Source organism: Ostrinia furnacalis, unplaced genomic scaffold (assembly GCF_004193835.3).
Source record: "Ostrinia furnacalis isolate ACB-3 unplaced genomic scaffold, ASM419383v2 OfSCF1978, whole genome shotgun sequence".
Lineage (NCBI taxonomy): Eukaryota > Metazoa > Arthropoda > Insecta > Lepidoptera > Crambidae > Ostrinia > Ostrinia furnacalis.
The window spans coordinates 4,544-25,968 of record NW_021132217.1 but is presented as its reverse complement, the minus strand read 5'-3'; the positions used below and the strand labels follow the sequence as shown (position 1 = coordinate 25,968).

The window sequence follows — 21,425 nt, the reverse complement described above, 5'->3', positions numbered from 1 at the left end:
ATAGTAATGTCTGTGAATACATGCGTGAGTTTATTGCGCTACTTCTCCTGAGCACTGGCATATTGTTCTATGGCAATAAAATCTCTTTACGAATATGACGTGTGTTTAATTATGTAGTTATGATGTGTCTAATCCCAGGTTTCAACACCATTTATTGTCCCGAAGCAGTGGTAGGGTTAATACTGGGACGTGTAAAGTACTTTGTAAAGGCTTATTTGCAAAAATAAATGAGTTTTAAGTGTTTTTTTTAGTTTTAAAAGGTCTTTACAACCAACCTGAACTCCTCGACCTCCCCGCTGCTATTCTGCGAAGAAGGGAAGCTGAATATCTTCACGTCGCTCTCGTCAACTTCCTCGTAGACTATTCTGAACACGTCATCTGTGAAAACAAGCGATTTTGAATGTGAATATAAAATATTTGAATGATCAAGTAAAAGGATTGATTTCACTGCTTAAGGGCTGATTTTTCAATCATCGGATAACGGATGGCACATTGACTGTTTTAGTATGATGGATGTCAAAATGACAAGTTTATTCTTCAGTTAAAAGATACGATTAAAAAATCTGCCCTAAATGAAACAACTTTCGTACAGGTTTCCTTTTCGGGGTTCCGTAGTCCTGACAAGGAACCCTTATGGTTTTCTCATGTCCGTCAGTCTTATAAGACTATTTTTCGATCTAGGGATCCGGTAAACATTAGTGCTAATTTTTATTCAAGAAAGGCGTCGCGTTTTTTCCATATTTTTAGGGGTATATCAGAGGTTAAAACTAGCAGTTTGATTAATCCATTCTGGGACACCCTGTATGCAAGTATATGCTCACCGTCAGACTTCGGCTGCCACCAGAAGCCGGTGTACCGCGAGAACTCTTCCTGCGTGACGTAGCACGGCACGCCCGCCTGCCTGGGGTCGTCTGCTAACCTGGGGACATTTGTTTCGAGTTGACTTGACCTTCACTGGTTGGGTTTTATTGGCGGTCAAGCTGTAGAACCTAGCTAAAGTCCGGTCGCTGAGCACATAGAATTTCGGCCAATGACTCCAAGCTACCTGTTCTTATCGCTCGCGCGTATTTATATTGCTGTCGCGCTCACACACTCACTGCGGCCGATCGTCGCACAGTCGCGACAGCAATATAATGAGGATCAGTACTGTTGTAGAAAATTCAATAAAACTAGTATCTACGTTAATCTTTAAGACAGAAGAAAGATATATCTTTTTGAATTATCCAAATCGGACCATTACTTACGAAGATATTAAGTAATAAACATAGGCCGTTTTTGCCGCTAAAAGTCAACGTACGCAAGGCCGCGTGACGTCATTATATCCGAATCGAGCGCAGCCGGCGTACTAATGGGATGGAAAATATTTTTTTCCGGCTAAACTATCAGATTTAGAAAAAAACTTTTAATAACATTTATTCTTCAAAATAAAGTAACCTATCGACCAGTAATTTTTAAAAATAAAAGTTGTGAAAAATAAGTATTGCTATGTCCAAAAACCACATTTTCATAGGATTCGATGCAATGCGGAGACGCGGTTGGGGTGAGTGTATAAAAAAAATACATATCTATTTGTTTGTAACCAAATTCTATTATTAAAATTCTAAGGCTCAGTTGCACCATCTTACTTTAACTTTAACAAACGTCAAAATTCTGTCAAACTCCATACAAAAAGCACCGGTTACCGTTATAGTTACGGTCAAAGTTAGATGGTGCAACTCAGCCTAAAACTAAGAAAGATTGAAGAAAAAGAAACATTTCGTTTTAAACCTTAACCGTATGACAATAAAGTGCACAATGGTATTTCGTATTGCAACCTAAGCCCTGATTGTCTCTTATTGGTCGTAGTAAAAATATAGTAAAATGCGTAACCAATTAGAGACGGGGTGAGCACGTGACCGGAGCGATGCGCTTACGCTAAAATTTCTACAAAGTGGTCAGGCGGAAGAGTCCCCGATAGTACAACAAACATCGATAGTTTTAGAAATGCTACATACATATTCCAAATTGGGTGTTATTGGCTCTATGATACCTCCGCCTTGCTTGCCGAGTGCGCCACCAGACCATCCCATTTTCAACATCATTCTAGAAAGAAATACATTCGCGTTGCTGTAATATTTATTTTTATGATAAAAATTTTAGCCTAGGCGCAGACCACCGATTTTTAGTTGGGTCGAGCTGTTGATCAGTATGGAGATGTATGAACGTGCGCACATTACGCCGATTTGGTATCGGCCGATCCTTTATACAAATTAGAATCGGGCTTAACTATCGGCCAACTAAAAGTCGGTGGTCTGCGCCTAGGCTTAGAGCCACACATGTTAAGCAGGGTATTCATCTATAGTCTGGTCCGGGAGCACGTAGAATTTGCGTGTGCGAGCGTGACAGCAACATAATTACGCGCGAGCGATAAGGATGGGTAGCTTGGGGTCATTGGACAAAATTCTACGTGCTCCCGGACCAGACTATAGCCGTGTAGCATGTACAAGATACTGTATCAAGTGAGTACTTAGGCACGAGCCTGCTGCGAGCTGCTCGCGCGTGGTTCGCAGGGAGACCGCAGCGACCCGCCGAGTGGCGGTATCACTGCGAGCACAAAGGCGGCTCGCAGTAGGATTCAGGAGCTCGCTGACAGATACGCGATGACCGTGGACGAGCCGTACTCACTTGAAGGTTGGTTACATACATGCTACGTGCTACATGGCAGGTGAGTACCCTGCCTTACGTTTAGCAGCGGCTATCGGCGATTTAGTCGCTTTGTAGAAGCTGAATGCAGCGACCACACATTCCACACCGCACACTTAAAAACGCCAAAGAGTGACAGCAGTCGCTAAAACGCGCGATTCCGATACCGCGTTCAGTTCAAACGCATGAAGTCGCAAAATCGCATTGCTGCATCGATACAGTCGCAAAATCGCCGATTGCCGACGCTAAGGCTGTGTTGCACCATCTTATCGTACCCTGCTCTTGAGTGAGCAGGATGTCGAGTTTGCCGCGCGAACCCAGTTCGCCCAGTGTGGACGCACCATTACATTAACTTTGACAAACGTCAAAAATCGGTCAAACTCCATACAAAAACCACCGGCTATCGTTATAGTTACGGTTAAAGTTTGGTGGTGCAACTCAGCCTTAAAAGTAGCATGTCTGCTAATGGCCCATAAAGTCAAATGAAATTATTTTATAGGTAACATTTTTATAACTCACTTTTCTGCCTTACTTATAGAACTCGAACTTATAGGTGTCTCGAACAACTTCCCAAGTTTCCGCTGATAGTTGGTTAGCCTGGGTTGAAACTTAGGTCCAGTTTTGCAGGATTTTTCGCTGGGATCTGGGCTGGAGTCATCTGGTTCTATGCTGTGAGCTGATATGAACTTGGGGCCAATGCTAGCATGAATGGCTGAGATGAAGCTGGTAGCAGGAGAATCACCAGCTGTTTTGGCACTAGGAATCGGGGTATCATTGACAGTAGACGCAGTAGTGCCAGATAAAATTGGTCTACCTTTAGAGGTAGTGATAGCTGTGATGCTGGTAGCTAAAGAATCGCTAAGGGCTACTTTGGTACTGGGTGGAATTAGGATATCACTGGAGGTTGATGCTACCTTGCTAGATATGTCAGCAATGAGATCCGAAATAGTGCAATCAATAGATTCGCTGCCAGCTGGTTTTGTACTCGGATCTGGGATATCACCAGTAGTAGCGGATGTTGGGACAGTTTTAGCAGCTGATAATATGTAAGCTGGAGAGACAGTAGGAACTGGTTCTGCAGTAGAAGTCAGGGTAGTGTCATTAGAGTCAGGCTTATGAGCTGAGAGACTGGCTGATATAAAACTGGCAGCTGCAACTGCCTTCTTAGCTGGAACAGCTTTCGAACCAATGTGCATAGAAGAAAGTGGTTTAGAAATGGAAGCCAGATACGTGGTAAGTGTTGGGGCATTTAGATCCTGCGGTTCAGTTATTGAAGATAAGGCATCGCTGGCAGCTGGACCTTGACTGGTAGGTAGGATAGCCACAGAAGCTGCAGCCTCAACAGTTGGGAAAATATTGACAGCTATTTTACTAGTTACATTGCTACTGACAGCTGAAACGGAGCTAATAGATGAGTCAGTCATAGGGGCTGAGGTATCTTCTGTAACTGAATTAGCAGCTGAAATAATGGGAGCTGGAATTGTCGCTGTCGAAGTTAAGACAGGGCTTATAGATGAGGCAGACTTAGGAGATAATTTAGACATCAGATCAGAATCAATAACGAGACCTGGAATTGACCTGCGCCTTGACAAAGGTCTAGATTTTGGAGTAATAGAAGCTGGATTAGCTTTAGAAGCTGGAAGAATGTTAGCACTGGAAGTAGAGATGCCACTAACTGAGGTGTTAGCTAAGTCCTCAAGTTTAGTAGCCAAGATGGTGGTGGTAGGTGATACAGCCATAGAAGTTGTATTAGCTTTAGGAGCTGGGGAAATGTTAGCACTGAAAGCAGCGACATCACTAGTAGTTGAAGTAGTGCTAGCAAATGATTCAGCTCCAGCAGTTAAGTTAGACTCTGTAGCTGATATAGAGCTGGCAGCAGGAGTAATAGGACTAGGCTGGGTGGGATTGGGTGTTGGATCAGCTATGAGAGTTGGAGTTGCAGAGTTAGTGTCCATTAATGAAATAGTCACAGAAGATGAAGTAGCTGACGTTAAGTTGGAAGAGGAAGCTATGTTCGGATTAGCTATAGCGCTGGCTGCTGAAGTAATATTGGGACTAGCTTTGGGTGTTGCATCAGTATTGAGAGCTAAGTTAGTATCAGTTGATGGGATAGCCCGAGGATTTGAAATAGCTGACATTAACTTGGAAGCAGGAGCTACATCATGATGAATAAAGCTGGCTGCTGGAGTAATATTAGCGTTAGCCTTGTGTGTTACATCAATTTTGAGAGCCGAGTTAGTATCCATTGATATAATAGCACCCGGAGCTGTAATAGCTGATTTTAAGTTGGAAGAGGAAGCTATGTTGGGATTCAGATCATATTTGGCCTCTGGGTTTGTGTTGGGAGAGGATTTAGAGATGCTAGGCACGGATTCATCCTTGGGTACGGAATAACTATAATCACTGCTTTTGAGATATGGATTACCGTTGGAATCCCACCAGTACCTGCAATAGTATAATATCTATAAGTATTTGTATTTAACTATCAAAATATTATAACAACTCGACCTTCAGGTCAATACATGTAGCCAATGTCAGTGTCAATAATATTCTGCTAAGGTATCAAAATCTACTGTCAATGTAAAACTACAGTTCTAAGGATAATACAAGACATTCATCAAGTTTATACTTGCAATGATATCATAATGTCAACACATCGACAATGACCCAAATAAACCCAATTTTCAGGTTCTAATTAGAAAAAACATTACTCCAAACTGAATAACGGCATAAAGAATTTAACGCAAAAAAAAGTTAATACAAAAGTCTGTTATATCCAACACTGTGATAGTATTATGTGCTAATTGGACAACATACATATCAGTACATACAACACTTTAATCTAAATGTATATGTCGTTGGCAGTTCCTCGAAATTGCCACATTGTTATATGCTCGGGCACATAGTGAAAAGCCGGCACATCAAGCTTTCAAAACTTTACATGGAAATGGGGGCATTTAATTACCTTTAAGCCTGTCACGGACAGCTTAACTTTAGAGAGAAAAAAAGAAAAAGTGTTTGATGCAAGTGCAAAATAAACAAGACTTCAGAGACTAGTTCCTGAGATTCTGTCATAAAAAATGTAGGTATAGATTAGGTACATACTTATCCGTTTCGAGCTCTTCCTTAGACACAATTCTTCTGTTTATCTTGTCTCGCTGCCTATTCTTTTCATTGTAGTACTGGTATACATGATTATCATCTGTAGGGGCGACTGTATTTGGCACTACCGGCTTGTATGGAAGGAGCCATGATTCGTAGAGGTACTTGGGGTGTTCGCCGCTCATTTTGGAAATACTGAGCTCACTTGTAGCACTCTTTCATAGTTAAATAAGTTGTTATGAACACCTTCTGACCTAACCTCTAACTTATTTAATGGTTGGTAAATGATACAGGAAATTATCTCACATTACGGTTAACATTCTAAAGAGGAAGAAAAACCTATCTAACTATAGATACTTGTGCAAAATACACATTTTGCGCGCCGACCGCCCGATCAATAAATCATGGCAATTGACAGTTCCGTTTTGTTGACACAGGTATGTTTTGTAAACAAAACAAACAGGTGTTTTGACAGATGCGTTTAGTTTTATGATTGATAGGTTGTTACTATACTTCGAGTATAACTTACAAGGAGAGGGCAAAGCCGGGCTTACCATAACCATAAGGTATTGCAATAGAATACAATCTTCCTTCTTTTCTTACCCAAGCAAAATAGCTCCAAAAAGATGAACGACTTTCTACTGATGCAAGGATAAGGTTAAAATAGGAAAATAAGTAAATAATTTTAAACTAGAAATTATAATTTCAACAATTTATTCTACATAATTTAAATATCTATACACTGTGTAAAATAACACATTAGGTAAACCATGATTTGTTACAAAAGCTTCACTTAAAATTAATATTACACTTATACAACTATGAAACATAATTGGCAAATAATGATTTGGACATACAATATTTGTAATCGTGACTTAAGCAAAAACTGATACGTTCAACTTACAGAGACATTGCCTTTAAGATTGCGAAAGAAATAACGTCAGTTGCAGGTTCACTTGGGGTAACTGACAAAATACGGTTTTTGAGTTAAATATACAGTTTTTCTTAGTTTTTTCTGCTCTTTCGAATGGTATACGTAAAAAAATTCTAGTTTTAAAAAAAATACAATTACACGGACATTTTCAGGTGTGAACTTTTCAGATTTCCTTCACATTTTTGGTGTAACTGACATTGTAATGATTTTACCAGGTTGAATTGGTGTATCTGTAATAATGTAAAAATTTTGCTACAAAACTTTGCAATTACACTGATTTGCTAAGGTTTATAACATGAAATAAAATAGGAATTTAGAAAGTTTTAAGGCATATTACATTATTATTATACCAGCAGTATCAGTTAAAGAAGTTAAAGTTAGCTCAACAAAAAAAATATATTGAAGTTGAGCAACTATCCAGCCAACTAGGCGTCACTGCGCGTTGCTAACATTAACCTGTTGTTACTCTGTTACTTTTACTGTTGTAGTACTCATGACCTTAATTCAACATTGCTATAAAGAGGTGGGAAATTAAATCCATTTTGTTTTCAGTTTAAGTTGCCCCGTAGAGCTAAATACGGTATTGGTAAGTGAAAGCTTAAAAAAATATTGAAATTACTTAGTTTCACAGTAATACTTTAGTTATTTCAATATTTCTGTGTTAAAAAAATTAAATACACATATTTTCTTGATTTTCATGGCTTTTTTAACATTTTTTAATGAATAAAATAAAAGTTACTTCTAATAAAATTAAAAAAAAATAAAGAAAACGACAAAATGTTATTTTTTTCATGAATTCTCCTATTTTTTAATACTTTTACATAAATTATACAGCAACTAAGTAAACAAAACCCAGCAAATACATCAAATTATTTTAATTTGGGCAGTACTTACACCAATTTGACCTATGTTTTTTCCAAAAGTATGGTGTAAAATTAGTGTAACTGTCAAAAGTACAAAAATACATTGGTGTAACTGCAATTTATTTCCTTAACTAAGACATATTAGATAATTCTTTTTATTTAATCTAAAACCGCGTAGAATTCTAAGCATTTCTGTAAAAACAGATCCAAAAAAGGTTAAATAGGAAAAAAGTTATGTCCTATTCAAGACGAAAAAAAACTTTAAACGGCTCTACTGAAAAACTGTATTTTGTCAGTTACCCCAAGTGAACCTGCAACTGACGATAAATCCAATCTTAAAACGCGAAAAAAACGGTGCCGACTCCATTGCTGTGCTCGATTTCAGGTTGACGTCATAATGAATCCAATATGGCAGCCGTCAGGAGGGTACTTCAATGCAGTTCATACTGGGTTCCAATGTGTTACTTTATACATTTGATTGATGAAGTTGAGCACCCACGAACTATATCTGTAAAAAAATACCAATTTTAGAATGTGTTCATAAAGTTATAATGTCCAGGGAACTACTCAAGATTCACTGGTTGGGTTTTATTCGATACTGTCATTGGACCCGCAACGAAACTAATTAAAAGAACATAGTAGTTCAAATTTAGGAGGACTCGCGCTGCCGGTATCGATAATTATTCCAAAAAGTCGATGGCCGGTTCCAATGAGGGTTTTCGCGAATTAAAAATCCGCCAGATGGTAATACGTAGACGCGAGGTCCAAATGCTGCATGATTGGTTATTTTTGACATGACATTGACAGATAGGTCAATATCTACCAATCACGCAGCAGTCAGACCCCACATCCACGTCCCGCCATCTAGCGGATCTTTCATTCGCGAAAACCCTCATTGTGGTGCTCGATGCAAGTTGTAACCTGTTAGGTCGCGCAACAAGAGTTGAGGACTGGTAACGAGGCATCGACTGNGAGCCGGCATCGACTGATAACGTTCGCGATCTCTCTCTCTAGCGACTCACGGGTCTACTCGGTCATCCAGTAGAAGCGTGAGCCGTGGCGCGCGGGGCGGGCGGCGTCGCGCTCCGCGTCGGGCAGCGCCGGCGTCGGGTCCGTGTATATGGTCAACGACAGACACAAGACGAACCCAACCAATATTACAGGACTATTCCCAACTCTCATTCCCACTGCTGCAACTCCTGTGTAGCCAGGATCTACAGCTTAACCGACAATAAAAAGCCAAACAATGAAGATCAAGTTTGTTCTAGGGAAAGTTACTGTCATTGGACCCGCAACTAAATTAATCAGAAGAACATAGAAGTTCGAAGTTAAGATCCTTATGCTACCGAAGTCGATATCGCAAAAAGTCTATGCCAGCTCTATTTATGATGCTCGATGCTTGTAGTGATGACCTCAAGTCTCATCTCTCGTTATGCGACCTATAAAACTCCCAATTTTTTTTTTAAGTCGTGCAGTGTTAGCGCGACCTATGCCTGTATAAATATAACTCACGGGTCTACTCGGTCATCATCTAATCTATCATATCTGGGACACTCCAGTGTTGTCCAACTATAGCTACGTCGCTCTTGTTAAGTGTCTGCTTATCAATACTAAGCAAGAGTATAGCGTAGACTTCGTATTCTTTGCTCGTATTGAAAGCCTCAACTCTCGTTGAGCGACCTATATGTATAGGTCACTTGATCCAGCACAACAAATGGAGCCGGCATCGACTGATAACGTTCGCGATCTCTCTCTCTAGCAACTCACGGGTCTACTCGGTCATCCAGTAGAAGCGTGAGCCGTGGCGCGCGGGGCGGGCGGCGTCGCGCTCCGCGTCGGGCAGCGCCGGCGTCGGGTCCGTGTATATGGTCAACGACAGACACAAGACGAACCCAACCAATATTACAGGACTATACCCAACTCTCTTTCCCACTGCTGCAACTCCTGTGTAGCCAGGATCTACTGCATGGTCGAAAATAAAGCCCAACCAATGAAGGTCAAGTTTGTTCCGGGGAAAATTATATTGTCATTGGACTCGCAACTAAATTAATCAGAAGAACATAGGAACGGTTTGAAGCTGTGACTCTCGCGCTTCCGGAGTCGATATAGCAAAAAGTCTATGGCCGGCTCCATTTGTGGTGCTCGAAGCTTGAAACCCTGCAGTGTTGCCACAAACAAAAACAAAACTACTAAATTAGTAGCTTTAGTTTTAGCGCGACCTATACCTGTATACAACCCTGTCAAGTTAACTGCGCATCTGACTGGAATGCCTAAATGCGACTCTCCCTCGCACTCACCCGCACACATTCCCTCGTTGGCCCCGTCCGTACCAGAGCGTCGATTTGACGTCACGGCCGCCAAGTGACTCCACCTTGTTGTGCCTTTATAGACCTACTAGCGGCCGCCCGCGACTTCGTACGCGTGGATCCCGTTTTACCCCCTTAGGGGCCCGTTCCCGTGGGAATTTCGGGAATTCCTTTCTTAGTGCACCTTTACGGTACCTAAGCTACGTCCCTTCCAAATTTCAAGTGCCTACGTTTAGCCGTTTAGGCTGTGCGTTGATCTGTCAGTCAGTCAGTCAGTTTCTCCTTTTATATATTTAGAAGATGCCTGTATAATGGTGACTCACGGGTCTACTCGGTCATCCAGTAGAAGCGTGAGCCGTGGCGCGCGGGGCGGGCGGCGTCGCGCTCCGCGTCGGGCAGCGCCGGCGTCGGGTCCGTGTATATTATTATGGTCCACGACAAACACATGACGAAACCCATGGGCGTACCCATCAACAGCTGCTACAGTCGCTTTGAAAGAACTAAGTCAAACGATCTGACTTAAAAATTACTTGCTCCCTAGCAAAGAAGCTGGGTACGCTTATGAAGAAACCAAACCAATGACCGGGGAACATCATACTGTCATTGGACTCACAAGGAAATTAATCAGAAGAACAGAAATTCGAAGTTAAGACCCTCGCGCTGCCGAAGTCGATGTTGCAAAGTCGATGCCGGCTCCATTTATGATGCTCGATGCTTGTAGTGATGACCGCAAGTCTCAACTCTCGTTGAGCGACCTATAAAACTCCCAAAACCGTGCAGTGTTGCCACAAACGAAAAAAACTACCAAATTAGTAGTTTTAGCGCGACCTATGCCTGTATAAATGTAACTCACGGGTTTACTCAGTCATCCAGTAGAAGCGGCTCCCGTGGCGCGCGGGGCGGGCGGCGTCGCGCTCCGCGTCGGGCAGCGCCGGCGTCGGGTCCGTGTATATGGTCAATGACAGACACATGACGAAACCTAACCAATATTACAGGACTATTCCCAACTCTCGGGGCTCATCGGGGAAAGATACTGTCATTGGGCTCGCAACGAAATTACCAGAAGAATCCGCTACCGGAGTCAATATGAAAAAAAGTCGATGGCCGGCTCCATTTGTGGTGCTCGATGCTTGTAGTCTCAACTGTAGTTGAGCGACATATAAAACTCCCAAAAACCGTGCAGTGTTGCTACAAANCAGTAGAAGCGTGAGCCGTGGCGCGCGGGGCGGGCGGCGTCGCGCTGCGCGTCGGGCAGCGCCGGCGTCGGGTCCGTGTATATTATTATGGTCAACGACAAACACATGACGAAACCCATGGGCGTACCCATCAACAGCTGCTACAGTCGCTTTGAAAGAACTAAGTCAAACGATCTGACTTAAAAATGACTTGCTCCCTAGGAAAGAAGCCCATGAAAAAACCGAACCAATGTCCCGGGAATAGCATACTGTCATTGGACTCGCAAGGAATTTAATCAGAAGAACATAGGAGCAGTTCGAAGTTAGTACTGAAAAGAAGTTAGGCAAAAAGTCGATGCCGGCTCTATTTATCATGCTCGATGCTTGTAGTGATGACCTCAAGTCTCAACTTTCGTTGAGCGACCTATAAAACTCCCAAAACCGTGCAGTGTTGCCACAAACGAAAAAAGCTACCAAATTAGTACTTTTAGCGCGACCTATGCCTGTATACTAGTGGTGACTAATGGCGACTCACGAGCAAGTCATATCCAGCTTCTGTTGTGGGGGGGGGGGGGTAAGTCAGATGCGCGTCGGGCAGCGCCGGCGTCGGGTCCGTGTATATGGTCCACGACAAACACATGACGAAACCCATGGGCGTACCCATCAACAGCTGCTACAGTCGCTTTGAAAGAACTAAATCAAACGATCTGATTTAAAAATGACTTGCTCCCTAGGAAACAAGCTGGGTAAGCCCATGTAGAAACCCAACCAATGACCGGGGAACATCATACTGTCATTGGACTCGCAAGGAAATTAATCAGAAGAACAGAAATTCGAAGTAGTGTCCGACCGAAACTAGTTTTACGACCGAAACCGAAACCGAAAACGAATTTCGGCAACGGTGTCTATTTCGGCCGAAACCGAAACCGAAACCGAAACTTCCTTACAAGGCTCATATTTTGAGGGAAAAATAAAGAAAACGTTATTATAGTCAGTCAGTCTTTATTGTTTTCTCTTTAAATTGCATTAAAATTGAACTTATAAAGTGCCTTTTTACTTTAAAGGTATCAAATTATGTATTAAAAAAGAAAAAGAAGGATTTATAGTCTAGATTTTTTTTAATTACACGCAGTATTCAGGACATCTACATAACCCGTCCCATGGTCGGGGGTCTTTTACCTTAATAATTTCTCAAAACAAAATTGGTAGTACATAAGTTAGTATCTACTGTACTTGCCACTTAAATACCTTGGTGATAAATACATACTAAAATGAACTTTGAATCTCTGAATCCATAATACACTCGGCATCAAATAAATCGCACCTCCTGCGACAAGCACTTATCAAACGTATGCATCCCTTCTTCCCACCAACATTGGTACCATTTGAAAGCCTAGTTCTTAACTTCATTTCATTAAAGGAAAGGTTTTTACCCCAAAAATGTGTCTTTACAAGGATCCAGAGTCACTTCTTCAAAGAAAAAGGTAGTTACGCTATAGCCATTTTTTATGACTATAAAACTTTTAAGTTGGGATTAATCGCTATCCATCTGTTAAAGAGGGCACGTGAGATCTTTATTTGGTTTTATAACCATTAAAATTGGTCTTATTGATCCCAGAGGTGAGCCCAAAGTGAGGTCTATTTTCAAGTCACATTTATGGTATATGTTAATCATTTATTTAGATATGAAAGGTATTTTTCTTTAAGGATATTTATTGGGCTTTCAAATAACACCAATATTGTTGGGGTACCATGATTGTGTCAGAAGAAAATCTTTAAAGTTCGCGTCGCGGAAGGTGCGGTTTATTTGATGTTGAGTGTATTATCACCATGAAATGCACTATAGTCATTACTAACTACTTAACTAATTTTTGTTTACTTATAGCATTTGCGAACCAAAAAAATTTATAGGTTATATTAAACTTGATTATACTTTTATCAGTCATATTGAATATTTTTTTTATGTTTACACTCGCTCTTATGTTATAACGACATAAAACGAGATAAAACTTACCAAATTCATTCATTCTCGTAAACTCGCCACCACAACAAAACAAAACTAACAGCAAACAAACAAGCGAGCGAATCACGACATTGGCTCTGATTGGATTCATTCACTCATTCAACGTGCCGAACATGACCGATAACAGCGCGGAAACTCCCGAACTTCCCACCAACATTGGTACCATTTGAAAGCCTAGTTCTTAACTTCATTTCATTAAAGGAAAGGTTTTTACCCCAAAAATGTGTCTTTACAAGGATCCAGAGTCACTTCTTCAAAGAAAAAGGTAGTTACGCTATAGCCATTTTTTATGACTATAAAACTTTTAAGTTGGGATTAATCGCTATCCATCTGTTAAAGAGGGCACGTGAGATCTTTATTTGGTTTTATAACCATTAAAATTGGTCTTATTGATCCCAGAGGTGAGCCCAAAGTGAGGTCTATTTTCAAGTCACATTTATGGTATATGTTAATCATTTATTTAGATATGAAAGGTATTTTTCTTTAAGGATATTTATTGGGCTTTCAAATAACACCAATATTGTTGGGGTACCATGATTGTGTCAGAAGAAAATCTTTAAAGTTCGCGTCGCGGAAGGTGCGGTTTATTTGATGTTGAGTGTATTATCACCATGAAATGCACTATAGTCATTACTAACTACTTAACTAATTTTTGTTTACTTATAGCATTTGCGAACCAAAAAAATTTATAGGTTATATTAAACTTGATTATACTTTTATCAGTCATATTGAATATTTTTTTTATGTTTACACTCGCTCTTATGTTATAACGACATAAAACGAGATAAAACTTACCAAATTCATTCATTCTCGTAAACTCGCCACCACAACAAAACAAAACTAACAGCAAACAAACAAGCGAGCGAATCACGACATTGGCTCTGATTGGATTCATTCACTCATTCAACGTGCCGAACATGACCGATAACAGCGCGGAAACTCCCGAAGGCACATTCGGTTTCGGTCGTAGTTTCGGCAAGTTTGCCGCCGAAAACGAAACTAAACCGAAACTCGTGTTTTTACCGAAACTCAACCGAAAACGAAACCGAAACCGAACATTCGGTCGGACACTAATTCGAAGTTAAGATCCTCGCGCTGCCCAAGTCGAAACTCTCGTTGAGCGACCTATAAAACTCCCAAAATCGTGCAGTGTTGCCACAAACGGAAAAAAACTACCAAATTAGTAGTTTTAGCGCGACTTATCATATGGCTGTATAATAGTAACTCACGGGTCTACTCGGTCATCCAGTAGAAGCGTGAGCCGTGGCGCGCGGGGCGGGCGGCGTCGGGTCCGTGTATATGGTCCACGACAAACACATGAAGAAACCCAACCAATGAAGATCTAGTTTGTCCCAGAGAAAGTTATACTGTCATTAGACCCGCAACTAAATTAATCAGAAGAACATAGAAGTTCGAAGTTAAGATCCTTGCGCGCGCTGCCGGAGTCGATGCCGGCTCCATTTATGATGCTCGATGCTTGTAGTTATGACCACAAGTCTCAACTCTCGTTATGCGACCTATAAGGTGTTGCCACAAACGTAAAAAAGCTACCAAATTAGTAGTTTTAGCGCGTCGCGATAGCAATAATATAATTACGCGCGAGCGATAAGGATGGGTAGCTTGGGGTCATTGGACGAAATTATATCTACTCGGCGACCGGACTTTAGTGGTAACTCACGGGTCTACTCGGTCATCCAGTAGAAGCGGCTGCCGTGGCGCGCGGGGCGGGCGGCGTCGCGCTCCGCGTCGGGCAGCGCCGGCGTCGGATCCGTGTATATGGTCAACGACAAACACATGAAGAAACCCAACCAATATTACAGGACTATTCCCAACTCTCGGGGATCACCGGGGAAAGATACTGTCATTGGGCTAGCAACGAAATTAACCGGAAGAATCCGCTACCGGAGTCAATATGGAAAAAATTCGATGGCCGGCTCCATTTGTGGTGCTTGATGCTTGTAGTCTCAACTGTAGTTGAGCGACCTATAAAACTCCGAACCTCCGTTGCCACGAANTAAGTCAGATGCGCGTCGGGCAGCGCCGGCGTCGGGTCCGTGTATATGGTCCACGACAAACACATGACGAAACCCATGGGCGTACCCATCAACAGCTGCTACAGTCGCTTTGAAAGAACTGTCAAACGATCTGACTTAAAAATGACTTGCTCCCTAAGAAAGAAGCTGGGGACGCCCATGAAGAAACCCAACCAATGACCGGGGAACATCATACTGTCATTGGACTCACAAGGAAATTAATCAGAAGAACAGAAATTCGAAGTTAAGACCCTCGCGCTGCCGGAGTCGATGCCGGCTCCATTTATGATGCTCGATGCTTGTAGTGATGATCTCAAGTCTCAACTCTCGTTGAACGACCTATAAAACTCCCAAAATCGTGCAGTGTTGCCACAAACGAAAAAAAACTACCAAATTAGTAGTTTTAGCGCGAGCTATGCCTGTATAATGTACGAATGTGTCCTGCTCCATTTCATTATGTAACATCTAATGTACCACATTCTGCAAATAAATAATTTGAATTTGATATAACGGTGACTCACGGGTCTACTCGGTCATCCAGTAGAAGCGTGAGCCGTGGCGCGCGGGGCGGGCGGCGTCGCGCTCCGCGTCGGGCAGCGCCGGCGTCGGGTCAGTGTATATAGTCTTCGGCTCTGGCTGGGGCTTCGGCCTGAAATGCAAAGCAAATTAGACAAACATGTATAAAAATACAAAAAATTCAAAATACCTTTGAAGCTTAAAATTAGGCCTTTATTCTTCGTACTACAGGGTACTGGAGGTCTTAAATAATAATGACCACTTGGCCTAGTGGTCGCATACCGGATTACTAAGTATAATGGGTAGCTTGTCGCAGAAAGAATTAATATATCGGGCGCGCACCCCTTTCAAAAACCATGGTAAAACTATCCTATGTTTCTCATTTTAACAAATTATAACATTAAGTAGGTTAATTATTACCTAAAGGTGGACAACCGCATGAAAATCAGTTATCGCGATCGCTTTTTCGCGTCTGTCTGTCACGACAGTAGGTAGAGCTTTTGTTTTATATTTATACCACAGTGGGTCTAGCTGGACAAAGTGCACAGTATAATCGCAAACCAGTCGAAAAGTGGTCGAAATACCTTTTTTTGGATGGAGTTTTGACGGATTCGATTTTCGATTCGATCAAAAAGTGCATTTTGTCTAGACCCACAGATCTCCCCAACCCACCTGACCAGGATTCTGAGTGCGTACCCTCAGAATCCTGGTCAGATGGGTCAATGGATGGATGGATCAATGCCAAATACTACATTTGTCTCTGGTGAATTCGAAAGAGCTGTGCTCCTGCTATGCCTATGGAGACCAATAACCTGATGATGAACGACGGATTAGCAAGCTGAAGTGGCAGTGGGCAGGGCACATAGTACGTAGAACTGACGGCCGATGGGGCAGCAAGGTTCTGGAGTGGAGGCCGCGTAACGGAAAACGCAACGTGGGACGTCCACCCACAAGGTGGACCGACCAAGCAGGATGGCGCTGGATGCAGGCCGCTACCAACCGTGCGATGTAGAAGTCATTGGGGGAGGCCTATGTCCAGCAGTGGACGTCCTGTAGCTGCGATGATGATGATGAAATTGGAGAGGGTTGTGCTTCGCAGTGAAGATTAAACGACTTTTTTTATGCAGGAAAAGGCAGGTATTTAACCGCAATCGTAGGTATTAAGTAAGATGTAGTGTAGGATGGCACATAATAATATCTGCTCTGTAAGTGCCCTGACTCGATGATGATGAACATCTATACTAATATTATAAATGCGAAAGTAACTCTTTCTAAGTCCGCCTGGCTAGCTACCACCATCTTACTTAAGTCTGACGCCATAACAACAATGTTAACAGCATTATTGTGTTCCGGCAGTTAGAGGTAAGATAGCCAGTTCCTCCGTGGTTGAGGATTCCGGGTGAAGCTCGCTTCCACCTTCGGCCTGATCGTCACTTACCATCAGGTGAGATACAGGCCAAGAGCTTCCTCGTTGTGGATAAAAAAAAAATAATAATAAATGCGAAAGTAACTCTGTCTGTCTCCTTTTCACGCCTAAACCACTAAACCGATTTTGATGAAATTTGACATAGAGATAGTTTGAGTCCCGAGAAACGACATAGGATAGTTTTTATCCCGGTTTTTGAAACAGGGACGGGCGCGATAAAGTTTTTCTGTGACAGACAAAATTCCACGCGGGCGACGCCGCGGGCGGAAAGCTAGTTTCTTATAACACTGACCTCTTGGTGTCGTGCACTCGCGCCTCGGTAAAGTAGCCGAAGCCCGGGCGCTCCAGCTGCAGCTTGTCCAGCATGCACTTGTCGAACACGCCCTGGGTCTTGCGGCACCTGGAAACAATCGCGATCACATTAACCTCAATAGTTCAGGTCAGGGGTAGCCAACCGGTCGATAGCGCCGTCGTCCGGTCCGGTAGTCCACTGTACTGTTGTTAGTACAATACATTGCGAGTGAAATACGTGCGATATTCGTAACCAGCAATGTATAGATGCTTTGACGGCGCAGTGGCGGCGCGGCGGGCTTTACGCGGCGCGTATGAACAGTGTAGGGCAGTGTTGCCAGAAGGTTACTTTTGTAACCTTTTAGGTTACTTTTGAACTGCATTGGTTGCTTTTAGGTTACACTAATGAAAAGGTTACTTTTAGGTGATTTTTCAGAAATTGTAGAATTAACTTTTACAGGTTATTCAGTAAAATATTAATAGTGACAATTTAAAAATTGTGTCATAAACTGCATTTAAACATGAATTTGATTTATTATTTGTTAAAGAAAATGACTTTTAGCGAATGTTTTTCGATAGTGAAACGCAAATCCATGAAACGTTTTTATACGACCGGTCACTTTTCGGTCTTCATGGAATGGTCAAAATTTTGATGCGATTGATGATCAATTGTATTCATTGTCCATCCATGAACAACCTTACACAATCGCTCCGCACCTTTATATTTCTGGTAATTTCTGACAAGACCCGACTGGCAACACTGGTGTAGGGGCGCGGCGACGGCGCGCTATAGAATTTGTCAGCGGCTGCGGCAGCGCGGCTGCGCGGAACGCGGAACGGAGAGATGTGAATATAATGAAATATTATTAGTTGTTCAAAACACATCTCGGCTCCATTCCACCCTTGTTTAAACCGAGCTTAACAGAGTCTGCACTGCAGAATATCTGCAATCTGAGTTGCAGTGAGTGGTGTCTGAGAAGTGGGATTAAACCCTTTTGTTTTATTTATTTTTTATGCATTTTAGTTGCCAAACAGGAACAGATGCCAGTATTAAGCTTGATGGCTTATTGTACACTACAATAAGATACAAATTGTTTCCAAATACATATTAATTTGCAATGAAACAAACCTACTAATCTTAATGAATATAAACCACTTGGGAGCAATTTCTTTTTGAGTGCTGGAGGCTACTAAAAAATGCTTCTTCTTCTTGTCGTGTTGACAACAAACCTACACAGTGTCAGCCCAAAACTCAGCTACAAGAGAAAAGAAAAAAAACTGTTAATATTGTTTAATCACTTACGAACTCAAGCTAAAGTCTCCGGAGCTCTTGTCAACGCAGTTGGCGTACTGATCGAACTCGCTCAGGCACGTCTGCTTCACCTTCCGGAAGAACTCCATCGTGCACGCCGTGACCACCTTCCCCTCGTTGATGCATTTGCGGGGATCGTTCTCCTCGATGCGGCATAGCATGAACTCCTGGAATACATTTCAAAATTACAAATAAATAAAAATAAAAGCTTTTATTTTCACAAAACAGTTTTAGCTACAAAACCTAATTCATTAAAATATTTGTTTCGTTAGTTCTTGTGGCACCCTGTGTGGGCAAAAGCCTCCACCATCTTGCTCCACTTTTGCCTGTCCTGGGCTAAATCGATCCATTTCAAAATTATTAGCATTCAATTTAACATTTTGATGTATTAATTAGCCTGAATGATATTAAATATGATACTGATACTGGTACACAGAGAAACAAAAGAAGATACTGTAGAGTGTAGACTTAGATTTAATCTAAGAGTGTAAATGGTTCTATATAACCTAATAAAAGGGCTTTTTTATTATCATAATTTCATTATATTCACTTAAAGCCTTAATTATATGCTATGTTCCACATAAATCCTTGGTCAGAGGTTGCAAGTTTTTGTCATAAAAATATTGATAAGAAATTCCATAGACATAAAAATAATAACAAAACATAACCTCTTCAGCAGAAGATTATGCAATCATTTTAAACTAGTTTAGAGCCTGTATTAATTTATTTCAAAGCACTAGAACCTTTATAAACTATTTATTGTACAAAATAAATGAAATACTTACATTGTTAGCGTGTTCACAGTATTTTCCCAAATGGAAAGAACTTGCCATCAAAGTAGCAGCCGATAAATTGACCTCTGGCACGGTCAATTCGGATTCCTCCGGAAGGTGCACATCATTAGTCAACACCATTTTTATTTATTTACCCTTCACAGCAAATTTTAAAATATAAATACCGAAATAAATAAGAAAAATTCTTCCACAAAATCCGTGGAAGAATTTAGGATTATAGGATGGCCAAATAGGAATGTTTTGACCATATGGTGATAGATAGAGAAAACGTATCTGATAAGTGTAACGAGGAAAAGAGATGCACAGAAGTACGCAGTATATTTGTTTTGGTCGGTTATGTTAGGATTATATTATCTTTGGAAGTGTATTAAATATTAAAAAGTTAACTGTTTCCGGTAGAACGCTCTTCCCTCTTCCGGCTATGTACGAACAAGATGTGTCTGTGTAAGAACCCGAATAATAAATGCTTATCTCGCTAACTATCGGTCTTTTCATTAAAGAAACACAAGTTCTGATAGGTTATGGGCCCAGACGCCCGTTAGTTAGAGTTAGGGAAAGTTTTAATTGTAGATTATTCGGGAAAAAGCGGATTTGTGAAATATAAAAATGGCGATGTCAAGTAGTAACACGCCGCTACCGCAATTGAGTGCAGGGGCATACGACAACTGGGTTTTCAGGATAAAATGCATACTCGCAGAAAAAGGTCTAACAGAAGTTTTGGATATAAAGAAAATAGTAGACTGTGATGAGAAGATGAAACTCATGGATGCAAAAGCGAGAAGTATCATCGTCCAAAGCGTGACAGACCAACACTTAAACCTGATAAAAGAAAGCACAAGCGCGAAAGAAATGTTAGAAGTTTTGAAAAACACATTCCAACGAAACACGGTCATATCAAAAATATGCCTAAGAAGAAAGTTATTGACTTTGAAACATACAGGAAAATTAGAAGAATATTTCGCCAATTTCGACAATCTTATAAGAGAATTAGAAGTGTCAGGAGAGAAAATTGCAGAAAATGAAAAAATCAGCTACCTCTTAACTGGATTGGGAGAGGAATTCAACGCAATAATAACAGCAATGGAAACGGTAAACCAAGAGCTAAGGCTCGACTTCGTAAAGTCTAGATTGCTTGACAATGAGATAAAGAGGGAATATAGTAGCACAGAACCACAATCTTCATTTGTCATCAAATGCTATACATGCCATAAAAAAGGGCATAAATCCTTCGAGTGCAAAAGCCGAGGACGAGGCAGAGGCCGCAGATATAGAGGTACTACAAGAACACAGTATAATGAAACAGCACAACCTGCAGAGAGTAGCAAATTCATGTTCAGTGCCACAAATGAAGCACTGGCATGTGATGGCAAAAATGGAAAAATAGTATTTGTTGTGGACTCGGGTGCGACTCAACACTTTATAAAAGCAAGTTATGAAAAATACCTCAAGGATGTAGTAGACTTAAAAAACATTATAAGTATAAAAATAGCAAACGGAGAAACATTGGAAGCAACTAAAAAGGGATACCTAGATGTTTACTATCAAGAAGAACTATTGAGATTGGAAGTAGTTATCGTTCCAGGACTAAGTAACAACCTACTGTCAGTCGGTAAACTCATTGAAAATAGAAAGGAAGTAATATTCAGAAACAAGAAGGTACTGATCATAGCAAACAACAGAAAAGTTTATGAAGGCAACAAGACAGGTCTACTGTATACATTTATATTGCAATTACCAGAGAACAATTGTGCTAACCTAGTACAAGAGAAAGATGACAATTTATGGCACAAGAGAATGGGACATATGTGCAGGAAAAATCTAGCAATATTGAGATTACCATACAGCAAAGAAACATGTGAAACTTGTATGAAAAATAAAGCCACAAGATTACCTTTCAAAACCCTAGATAGATCAAGATCAAGCAAAGTGGGTGACTTGATACACACTGATATATCTGGACCAGCCAGA

The 21,425-nt window shown here is 41.2% G+C and overlaps 2 protein-coding genes across 3 annotated transcripts; both read right to left on the bottom strand.

Annotated features, from left to right (window-relative positions):
• Positions 1-253: 253 nt before the first annotated feature.
• On the bottom strand, positions 254-6,194 carry LOC114354229 (mucin-5AC-like). Its single transcript, XM_028306493.1, has 5 exons — positions 5,788-6,194; positions 3,202-5,127; positions 1,991-2,082; positions 822-911; positions 254-378 (listed from the first exon to the last, which is right to left on the bottom strand). Exons 1-5 carry the CDS (start codon positions 5,967-5,969, stop codon positions 254-256), a joined length of 2,415 nt encoding a protein of 804 aa, XP_028162294.1. The 5' UTR covers positions 5,970-6,194.
• A 1,700-nt stretch (positions 6,195-7,894) lies between these two features.
• Positions 7,895-19,707, bottom strand: LOC114354231 (NADH dehydrogenase [ubiquinone] 1 alpha subcomplex subunit 8). Of its 2 annotated transcripts, XM_028306497.1 has the most exons (6): positions 19,449-19,707; positions 18,655-18,830; positions 17,353-17,460; positions 15,738-15,767; positions 14,764-14,861; positions 7,895-8,089 (listed from the first exon to the last, which is right to left on the bottom strand). In XM_028306497.1, exons 1-5 carry the CDS (start codon positions 19,575-19,577, stop codon positions 14,768-14,770), a joined length of 537 nt encoding a protein of 178 aa, XP_028162298.1. In that variant the 5' UTR covers positions 19,578-19,707; the 3' UTR covers positions 7,895-8,089; positions 14,764-14,767. The 2 variants fall into 2 exon arrangements, with proteins under 2 accessions (XP_028162298.1, XP_028162297.1); XM_028306496.1 differs by lacking the exons at positions 7,895-8,089; positions 14,764-14,861 and having other exon boundaries at positions 15,621-15,767; positions 19,449-19,704.
• Between the last annotated feature and the right edge of the window lie 1,718 nt (positions 19,708-21,425).

Excerpts from the sequence above, each read along its gene's own strand:
- LOC114354229 (XM_028306493.1), bottom strand. The coding sequence starts at position 5,969 with ATGAGCGGCGAACACCCCAAGTACCTCTACGAATCATGGCTCCTTCCA. Across the intron at positions 5,128-5,787 it reads GAAGAGCTCGAAACGGATAA|GTACTGGTGGGATTCCAACG; the intron begins GTATGTACCTAA and ends ATACTATTGCAG. Across the intron at positions 2,083-3,201 it reads TCTATAAGTAAGGCAGAAAA|AATGATGTTGAAAATGGGAT; the intron begins GTGAGTTATAAA and ends ATTTCTTTCTAG.
- LOC114354231 (XM_028306497.1), bottom strand. The coding sequence starts at position 19,577 with ATGGTGTTGACTAATGATGTGCACCTTCCGGAGGAATCCGAATTGACC. Across the intron at positions 18,831-19,448 it reads ACTGTGAACACGCTAACAAT|GAGTTCATGCTATGCCGCAT; the intron begins GTAAGTATTTCA and ends AATGTATTCCAG. Across the intron at positions 17,461-18,654 it reads GGAGACTTTAGCTTGAGTTC|GTGCCGCAAGACCCAGGGCG; the intron begins GTAAGTGATTAA and ends GATTGTTTCCAG.